The sequence below is a fragment of the Sphaeramia orbicularis genome, chromosome 7 (genome assembly GCF_902148855.1).
Source record: "Sphaeramia orbicularis chromosome 7, fSphaOr1.1, whole genome shotgun sequence".
In the NCBI taxonomy this organism is placed as follows: Eukaryota; Metazoa; Chordata; class Actinopteri; order Kurtiformes; family Apogonidae; genus Sphaeramia; species Sphaeramia orbicularis.
The window spans coordinates 46,886,392-46,896,672 of record NC_043963.1 but is presented as its reverse complement, the minus strand read 5'-3'; the positions used below and the strand labels follow the sequence as shown (position 1 = coordinate 46,896,672).

At 45.3% G+C, this 10,281-nt stretch overlaps 1 protein-coding gene and 1 long non-coding RNA gene across 2 annotated transcripts; both read left to right on the top strand.

The window, feature by feature from the left end:
- Positions 1–1,913: 1,913 nt before the first annotated feature.
- LOC115421828 (uncharacterized) lies at positions 1,914–2,543 on the top strand. The gene is made up of 3 exons (XR_003935754.1): positions 1,914–1,957; positions 2,087–2,291; positions 2,376–2,543. It is a non-coding gene; the product is annotated as an uncharacterized LOC115421828 (long non-coding RNA).
- Positions 2,544–3,152: 609 nt separating this feature from the next.
- On the top strand, positions 3,153–8,915 carry LOC115422485 (ribonuclease inhibitor-like). Its single transcript, XM_030138833.1, has 5 exons — positions 3,153–3,192; positions 4,144–4,441; positions 4,701–4,871; positions 5,108–5,154; positions 7,997–8,915. The coding sequence occupies exons 1-5, from the start codon at positions 3,153–3,155 to the stop codon at positions 8,530–8,532; spliced, it is 1,092 nt and encodes a 363-aa protein (XP_029994693.1). The 3' UTR covers positions 8,533–8,915.
- The last annotated feature ends 1,366 nt before the right edge of the window (positions 8,916–10,281 follow it).

Here is a 10,281-nt window from a genome sequence, read left to right as displayed (position 1 = left end):
TTGTTTGCTCTTTTTGCTCAAAAAAGTGTCATCATTGTTAATGTTCTGCTTTCAAGAATAGACATGGCGTTTACTGCGACAGAAAAGGTATTCTGTGTGTTGAAGTACGGCCAGACTCAGTCAAATGTGAATGTCCAAAGTGAATTAGTTAGAAAATTTCATAATCCAGTGCCAACAGGAAAGCAGATTTGGACGTGGCATAAGGTACAGCACATGCTGCAACGAGTGTGGACGAAACTCCACTGTCGACTGAATGTGTGCCGCATCACAGGCAGCGCACATGTTGACCATTTGGAATAACTTTGAAAAATTATAAAATTATCATCCCCCAGAATTTTTCATTTAAAATTTGGAGAATAAAACATTTTATGTCTAAACTAAATCCTATTAAGTATAATTTCTCCTGACCATGTAGTCACTCAGATATGGACATGTCATATAATGTCCATTTTATTGGGACACCCTGTTTATTAAATCTATATTAAACATTGACTTTAGTTTGAAGGTTTATAATGGTTTCATTTTCAGATTCTTCACATCATTTATTGTCTAAAGGTTTCATGAGTATAAAATAAATAGACGTTAGAACTGCTAACCAAACTGATGTGCCCTCCTGACACAGAGGCGTCTCCATGGTTACTGACCATTCTGCATTCTGATTGGCTGACAGGTGTCCCTTATTTTAGTCTTAAAGTGACTGTTCAGTAAATGTTCTTCAGTGTCTGAAATGACATGTCTGTGACTAAACTCAGTTCAGTCCTGCTGCCATGATGTGTCTGATGGGGATCCCGATCAACTGAACTCAGCTGAACCTGTTGATCAACTCAAACAGTGAGTGTGAAACTCTGGAACGACGAGCCGCCGTTAGCATGTTCAGCATGGGGAGAACTGGATTATATTATTGAAGGACAAAGGAAGATGTTTAAAGAGAACTGGTTTAGTCTGGACATAAGGGGGAATGGAACAACACATGTTTCAGTTAGGGACAACTATTTATTAAAGTACTTCTAAAATGATTCAGCTGTTGGTTGGTGTACGTCTATGATGAGGGGTTTGTGCCCAGCCGTGGGAGCCGGGTTTCTGGGCTGTCTCCGAGCTACAAAGAGAAGCTGTATATGAAGGAAATACTGAATATAGCAGGAGTTTGGACATGTACCGACACAAAAGGATTCATGTAAAACTGATAAATGCACGGCAGACACAAACTGACCTGTGTGGTGTTCCTGGGGGAATGGTCTGTGGGCCCAAACAGCCCCCAGGGGCTTGATGGACCAGTTCTAGTTCCACCCAGGTGATGCACACACAGGTGAGTTTGAGCAGGGCTTTGAGCTGATGGTTTCATGGAAATACTCATTTCTATATTTGGGTCTGGTATTTTAGTGTTGGATAGTCGTGTTGTGTATGTATATATACTTATGTAGAATATAGTTTGGGTTTGGGTCATGTATCATTCACTGTTTGATAGCTTGTGTGTGTAAATGGTTGTATAGTTGTTCTATCTCCTTCCACTGGAGGCAGCACTGTGTACAAAAGCCTCAGTTGTCTTCAGTTTTTCTTGGGTTGGTTGAGTATGGTGTGGAGTGGGTTTGAGTTGATGATGGATGGTCTGTTTTGATTCATGTTTGCTGATGATTTATTGAAATTAAAGCTGAAGGGTAAAAACCTTCAAGTGCTTTGGACTGAATTCAGTTTTCCACTGTTTTTGACGCCTTGACCAGCTCCAAACTCACTCAGATGTTGATTCTCAGTGGGAGGGATCAGCAGGACCAGGACACCTTTCCCATGACAGGGGGTCATGTGACTCATGTTGACGTCCAGGTGTGTCCACCTGTCGGTATCTGTGTGGACAGACATAATGTGAGCTCATTGTTGATGTTTGGTCCACAGAGTGGAGCAGCAGAGCTCAGAGGTTCCCACTGGTCTTCAGGATCAGACTCAGCTGGACTCCATATTTAAGGTGTGTACATGTCCAACATCTACTGGTCCATCTGTTCTGTCCAATCAGTGGACATCACTGTGTCCAACATGGACCTGAGCTTTGGTCCATGGACGGACTTTGTGTCTTTCATCATGTTTTGTGTTCCAGCTGCTGGAGGAGAACATCTGCACTTTTGTCAAGAACGAACTGAAGAAATTCCACCAGGTTCTAAGTACAGATTACCCAGAATGCTTAGAAAGCCTGAGTGATGAGGATGAAGAGCAGAGGAGGAGCTCAGAGGCTTTTCTGAAGATCACACTGAACTTCCTGAGGAGGCTGAAGCAGGAGGAGCTGGCTGAGCGTCTGCACCGCAGTAAGACCATTCTGTACAGATTGAACAGATGAAAATACTGGGATTTACTGTGAGACTGATGGTTTGATCTGGGTCTGCATTCAGGAAGTCAGTATGGAGTTGTTCAGAGGAAACTGAAACGTAATCTGCAGCAGAAGTTTGAGTGTGTGTTTGAGGGCATCGCTAAAGCAGGAAACCCCAAAACCCTCCTGAACCAGATCTACACAGAGCTCTACATCACAGAGGGAGGGGCTACAGAGGTCAACCAGGACCATGAGGTCCGACAGATTGAAACAGCATCCAGGAACCCACACAGACCACCAACAACCATCACATGTGAAGACATCTTTAAAACACCACCTGACAGACATCAGCCAATCAGAACAGTGCTGACAAAGGGCGTGGCCGGTATCGGGAAAACAGTCTCCACACAGAAGTTCAGTCTGGACTGGGCTGAAGACAAAGCCAACCAGGACATCCACTTCATATTTCCATTCACCTTCAGAGAGCTGAATGTGCTGAAACAGAAGAAGTTCAGCTTGGTGGAACTGGTTCATCACTTCTTCACTGAAACCAAAGAAGCAGGAATCTGGATCTTTGCAGACCCCCAGGTGGTGTTCATCTTAGACGGTCTGGATGAGTGTCGACCTCCTCTGGACTTCAACAACACTCAGATCCTGACCGATGTGACAGAGTCCACCTCAGTGGATGTGCTGCTGATGAACCTCATCAGGGGGAACCTGCTTCCCTCTGCTCGCCTCTGGATAACCACACGACCTGCAGCAGCCAATCAGATCCCTGCTCAGTGTGTTGACATGGTGACAGAGGTCAGAGGGTTCACTGACCCACAAAAGGAGGAGTACTTCAGGAAGAGGTTCACAGATGAAGAACAGACCAACACAGTCATCTCCCACATCAAAACGTCACGAAGTGTCCACATCATGTGTCACATCCCAGTCTTCTGCTGGATCACTGCTACAGTTCTGGAGGACGTGTTGAAGACCACAGACAGAAGACAACTGCCCAAGACCCTGACTGAGATGTACATCCACTTCCTGGTGGTTCAGGCCACACTGAAGAGCGTCAAGTATGATGGAAGATCTGAGACAGATCCACACTGGAGTCCAGAGACCAGGAAGATGATTGAGTCTCTGGGAAAACTGGCCTTTGAGCAGCTGAAGAAAGGAAACCTGATCTTCTATGAATCAGACCTGACAGAGTGTGGCATCGATATCAGCTCAGCCTCAGTGTACTCAGGAGTGTTCACAGAGGTCTTCAAAGAGGAGAGAGGACTGTACCAGGACAAGAGGTTCTGCTTCATCCATCTGAGTGTCCAGGAGTTTGTGGCTGCTCTTCATGTCCATCAGACCTTCACCAACACTGGAGTCAATCTGCTGTCAGAACAACAAACATCTGGTCAATCTAAACTATCAAAGGACAAATCTGTCCAGTTGTACCAGACTGCTGTGGACCAGGCCTTGCAGAGTCCAAATGGACACCTGGACCTGTTCCTCCGCTTCCTCCTGGGTCTATCACTGCAGACCAATCAGAGTCTCCTACAAAGTCTGGTGAAACCAACAGGAAGCAGCTCAAAGACCAACCAGAAAACTGTTGAGTACATCAAGAAGAAGATCAGTAAGAATGTGTCTGCAGAGAGAAGCATCAACTTGTTCCACTGTCTGAATGAACTGGAGGATGGGTCTCTGGTGGATCAGATCCAACAGTACCTGAGATCAGGACGTCTGTCAACAGAACAACTGTCTCCTGCTCAGTGGTCAGCTCTGGCCTTCATCTTACTGTCATCAGAAAAAGACCTGGATGTGTTTGACCTGAAGGAATACTCTGGTTCAGAGGAGGTTCTTCTGAGGCTGCTGCCAGTGGTCAAAGCCTCCAACAAAGCTCTGTGAGAACAATCAGTTTGATCAAACATCTCAAATATGGATCTATCATTTCAAACAGATCAATAACTTTATATTCCTCCCTTTTGTTTTGTCCAGACTCAGTGACTGTAACCTGTCAGAGAGAAGCTGTGAAGCTCTGTCCTCAGTTCTCAGATCCCAGTCCTGTAGTCTGACACATCTGGATCTAAGCAACAATGACCTGAAGGATTCAGGGGTGAAGATCCTGTCAGATGGACTGAAGAGTCCAGGATGCAGACTGGACACTCTCAGGTCAGGGTTCAACAAAGAACACAACACATCATTTCAATGTTTGTCTCCAGTTGTTGAATGGATTGAACTTGTCAGTGGTTGTTTGTGTTGAACTCCAGACCAGTTCTACTGATCTTCAACTGTGTTCAGAGTCTGGAACTCATAGACTTTACACAGTGAAGTCATGTTGGTGAAGTCCCATGCATTCACAGACTGTTCAATGACTCCAGCTCCACTGATCTCCATCCTCAGTTGATGGATGTGATGTTTTGTGTTGCAGATTGTCAGGATGTCTGATCACAGAGGAAGGATGTTCTTCTCTGGTCTCAGCCCTAAAGTCCAATCCGTCCCATCTCAGACAGCTAGACCTGAGCCACAACCACCCAGGAGACTCTGGACAGGAGCTGTCTGCTCTAGTGGAGGATCCATACTGGAGACTGGACACTGTCAGGTATGGACTGAGCTGATGCATCCACAGATAATGGCAGATAGAACAGGTAGAGCTGACAGGAACCATCTGTCAGAGCTGGGATCCATCCTGTATGAAGGTCCAGCACATGTTCACAGACAGACTCAGTCAGTGATTCAGAAGGAACCATTTAGTGGATGTGAACAGAAAAGCTTCAGTGGATCAGAGTGATGGAATGTCCATGTTTCCAGCTGCTCTGACCCTCCTCCTCCTTTCAGGTTGGAGCCTGCTGGAGTCCAAATGTTGAAACCAGGTCCAAGGAAGTGTAAGTGTGATTTCATTAGATTCATTAAAACCAACCTGAACCCAAACTGGGACCTGGTTCCACATTCTAAACATCTAAAGTGTTCATGAAGACAGTCAGTTTAGTGAAAGGATGAGCTGATAGCTGATTGGTCTGGACTGGTACTACATGGACCTGTATACCCTTAGCAGTGAGTCCTCAGGTCCAGTCCCAGACTATTTAGTGCACATCAGAGCTCTAGTGTCTTAATGCACATTTATAGTCTGTACTGTCACTGACTGACAAAGAATTAAATGGACAAACAAGGGATGTCCCGATCCGATCTAAAGATAAGTATCAGCAGCTGGTCTGGCATTTTTTAGAAGACTGGATTTAGTCACGACATTGGGCCGATCTGGGCATCCGCTCAAACTCGGACCCAAAGCAGACGTCCACTGGACACATTCGTGCAAAGCTCAATTTTTACGACTCCGCGTACACATACTCTGTGTCACACAATGTAAGATGATGTAAACGTAGGAAATTGGTATGCTCGACTATGAAACCTCAAACATCCACAGAGTCCACGTCGGTCACAGTACGTGCGCAGTGCACCCAACTCTGTGGGATCTTTTAGGGAATTTATAAAACGTCTGTAAGTTTCACTTTCAGTTTGTATGGTCGTGTGATATGCGTGTACTCATTGTGAAGTACATATGGTACGGAACGCACCCCTGTCTAATCCCTGGACAGACCTGTCCATAGACACGCTATAGCAGGGGTGGTGAACATATGGCCCGTGGGCCAAAACCGGCCTGCCAGAACCTCTAATTTGTCCCACAGTATGAATTTGGAAAGTGTAAAAATGATCCTAAAGTTATTAAGAGTCAGAGGTGTCATAGTTGTTTTAGTTCAGGTTCCACATTCAGACCAACTGGGATCTACAGTAAAATAATAGAATAATGACCTATAAATTACTCCAAATTTAAATCAAAATTTCATTGTAAAAAGTATCAGTATCGGATCGGTACCAGATCAGTATCAGCAAAATTAATCATAAAAAAAATTGGATCGGAAGCAAAAAAAAATCCAGATTGGGACATCACTAGTACCAACAATAATCCAGGGGCCATTCTACATCTGAACATGGATGGATTTCATTATGAACGTCTGTCTGAACCACTGCATCAACACCAAAACCATTAAACCCACAAAAACAGCAACAATTCAACCAAACACAAAATCATCAGAACCATAAAACAAACCAATCACACTCCATGGTTTGGTCCGTGGTTCAGTCTGTGGTTCGGTCTGTGGTCCGGTCTGTGGTTTGGTCCATGGTCCAGTCTGTGGTTTGGTCTGTGATTCGGTCTGTGGTTTGGTCCATGGTCCAGTCTGTGGTTCGGTCCATGGTCCAGTCTGTGGTTTGGTCCATGGTCCAGTCTGTGGTTCGGTCCATGGTCCAGTCTGTGGTTCAGTCTGTGGTTCGGTCTGTGGTCCGGTCTGTGGTTTGGTCCATGGTCCAGTCTGTGGTTCGGTCCATGGTCCAGTCTGTGGTTTGGTCCATGGTCCAGTCTGTGGTTCGGTCCATGGTCCAGTCTGTGGTTCAGTCTGTGGTTCGGTCTGTGGTCCGGTCTGTGGTTTGGTCCATGGTCCAGTCTGTGGTTTGGTCTGTGATTCGGTCTGTGGTTTGGTCCATGGTCCAGTCTGTGGTTCGGTCCATGGTCCAGTCTGTGGTTTGGTCCATGGTCCAGTCTGTGGTTCGGTCCATGGTCCAGTCTGTGGTTCAGTCTGTGGTTCGGTCTGTGGTCCGGTCTGTGGTTTGGTCCATGGTCCAGTCTGTGGTTCGGTCCATGGTCCAGTCTGTGGTTTGGTCCATGGTCCAGTCTGTGGTTCGGTCCATGGTCCAGTCTGTGGTTCAGTCTGTGGTTCGGTCTGTGGTCCGGTCTGTGGTTTGGTCCATGGTCCAGTCTGTGGTTCAGTCCGTGGTTCGGTCTGTGGTTCAGTCTGTGGTTCACTCCAGTCTTTTCTATATATAGTCATCAACTCAATCCAACATTTGTCACATATGTGTTTTTAGTCCATTTCCACATTTCAGTCCTGTGGTGGATCCATTAAACCAGTTGGTTCCAGTGGGCCGTCCTTCACTGGACCATTTGTATTGTTGGTTTTTTTCCTGCTGTCAACATGATTGTAAACACACACATTTGATCAGAGCCCTGAAGCTTGTTGGGACATCTGAACTCAGTCCAAACCATGACAGAAACATTCACCCTTCATGTTGAACACTGGCTCCATCCTCTAATTATCTTCAATGCAGATTCATGGTCATAAACCACCCAATGGTTTTGGCTGTCACCTCCATCCAGCCTCTCTCTGGACTGTTTGGATGATGCTCTTAACAAATCCATGCACACATTTGGACACCTCCACTCACTTGTTCTTTTCAACACTTCCTTTAATGGTTCACATATTGAATTGATCTAAACCTGGGGCTCAAATCCATCATTTGTCCCATTCTTTGTGTTTCTGTCAGTAACTGAAAATGTGTTCAATACCATTTTCTGTTTGACAAAGACGGAAAATTCAGTCCTTTAGAAATGTTGAATCTGCTGTTTCTGATCAGGAAAATCAAACAGGAAAATCAATTCGTTTCTGTTTTTATTGAACGTCTGTTGGTGAAAATGTGCTCAGAAACAACAGATCCATCTATAAAACACTGGATTGATCTGTTATTGATCAGTATTGATCAGAGACAAACTCACACATGATCCATCCATCAATAACAGTTGAATTGAACCCAGTGATGTGATCAGACTGTCAGTCAATCAGCTGATCACTGATCAATAACTGCTGCTGAATTGTGTTTTCTTCTGTCCATCAGATTTCTGTGAACTCACCCTGGATCCAAACACAGCGCACAAATGCCTCAAACTGTCTGAAAACAACAAGAAGGTGAAACGAGTGAAGGCGGTTCAGTCATATCCTGATCATCAGGGCAGATTTGAGTACTGGTCTCAGCTAATGTGTTCAACTGGTCTGACTGGTCGCTGTTACTGGGAGGTCCAGTGGAGTGGACGGGTTAATATATCAGTGACCTACAGAGGAATCAGAAGGAAAGGAATAGATTTAGACTGTGTGTTTGGAAGAAATGATCAGTCCTGGAATCTGTTCTGTTACGGAGGTGGATACAGTGTCTGGCATGAAAACAAACACACACCCCTCCCACAGTCCTCCTCCTCCTCCTCTGGTTCAGTATCAGTGTATGTGGACTGTCCTGCTGGATCTGTGTCCTTCTACAGAGTCTCCTCTGACAAACTGATCCACCTCCACACCTTCAAAACCACATTCACTGAACCGCTGTTTGCTGGATTTGGACTCTATGATCCTGGATCCTCAGTGTATTTGTGTGATGTGTAGTTCTGTTGTGTAGTTGTGTTTGTGGACATGTGGTTGTGTAGATGTTAACACAAACATCTGGACTTTCTACTGCTCATATTTCATAAACAGCCTTTAGTTTTAATGTATGGGGGGTGTTGGTCCATAAATGTGAATGTGAGCCTTACTGCCACCACCTGGTCTGGAGTGGGAACTACAACTGTACGTCCAAACTGACCAAACTACTCATTTATGTCATTATTCAATTATTTGAATCTAATTAAAGCCTCATCTTCACCATTTATAAATACACTATATTGCCAAAAGTATTTGCTCACCTGCCTTGACTCGCATATGAATTTAAGCGACATCCCATTCCTAGTCTATGGGGTTCAATATGACGTCGCTCCACCCTTTGCAGCTCTAACAGCTTCAACTCTTCTGGGAAGGCTGTCCACAAGGTTTAGGAGTGTGTTCATGGGAATTTTGGAAAATTCTTCCAGAAGCACATTTGTGAGGTCACACACTGATGTTGGACAGAAGGCCTGGCTCTCAGTCTGTGCTCTAATTCATCCCAAAGGTGTTCTATGGGGTTGAGGTCAGGACTGTGTGCAGGCCAGTCCAGTTCATCCACACCAGACTCTGTCATCCATGTCTTTATGGACCTTGCTTTGTGCACTGGTGCACAGTCATGTTGGAAGAGGAAGGGGCCAGCTCCAAACTGTTCCCACAAAGTTGGGAGCATGGAATTGTCCAAAATGTCTTGGTATGCTGAAGCATTCACAGTTCCTTTCACTGGAACTAAGGGGCCAAGCCCAGCTCCTGAAAAACAACCCCACACCATAACCCCCCCTCCACCAAACTTTACACTTGGCACAATGCGGTCCCACAAGTATCGTTCTCCTGGCGACCACCAAGCCCAGACCCGTCCATCAGATTGCCAGATGGAGAAGCACGATTCATCACTCCAGAGAACGCGCCTCCACTGCTCTAGAGTCCAGTGGCGGCGTGCTTTACACCACTGCATCCGGTGCTTTGCATCGCACTTGGTGATGTATGGCTTGGATGCAGCTGCTCAGCCATGGAAACCCATTCCATGAAGCTCTCTGCGCACTGTTCTGGAGCTAATCTGAAGGCCACATGAAGTTTGGAGGTCAGTAGCGATTGACCTCTTCGCACTATGCGCCTCAGTTTACGTGGCCTACCACTTCGTGGCTGAGTTGCTGTCGTTCCCAAACACTTCCACTTTCTTATAATACAGCTGACAGTTGACTGTGGAATATTTAGGAGCGAGGAAATTTCACGACTGGATTTGTTGCACAGGTGACATCCTATCACAGTTCCACACTGGAATTCACCGAGCTCCTGAGAGCGACCCATTCTGTCACAAATGTTTCTAAAAGCAGTCTGCGTGCCTAGGGGCTGGATTTTATACACCTGTGACCATGGAAGTGATTGGAACACCTGATTCTGATTATTTGGATGGGTGAGCCAATACTTTTGGCAATATAGTGTATATCTGTGACAGGATCTGATCCATGAACTATGAAAATAAATATATGAGCCATTAAATGAACATGTGTAAAGGTTGATCAGTGTTTACATGCGGGATTTTTACGCCAATGTGGAACTGTTCAACTACACAAACTTAAAGTCATTCCAACAGATGTAAACCAGAAAATATGAAGGAAACACTAATTAAATACATGTATGAATCAAAGAATAGCAGTGTTTCAGTCTGTCCATCCAACTGCAGCAGATAAAACACAATGATGAGGTCATGTTTGAAGG

Coding starts and splice junctions, on each gene's coding strand:
- LOC115422485 (XM_030138833.1), top strand. CDS start 3,153: ATGAAGAACAGACCAACACAGTCATCTCCCACATCAAAAC. Junction 4,442..4,700: donor TGCAGACTGGACACTCTCAG/GTCAGGGTTCAA, acceptor TTTGTGTTGCAG/ATTGTCAGGATGTCTGATCA. Junction 5,155..7,996: donor GAAACCAGGTCCAAGGAAGT/GTAAGTGTGATT, acceptor TCTGTCCATCAG/ATTTCTGTGAACTCACCCTG.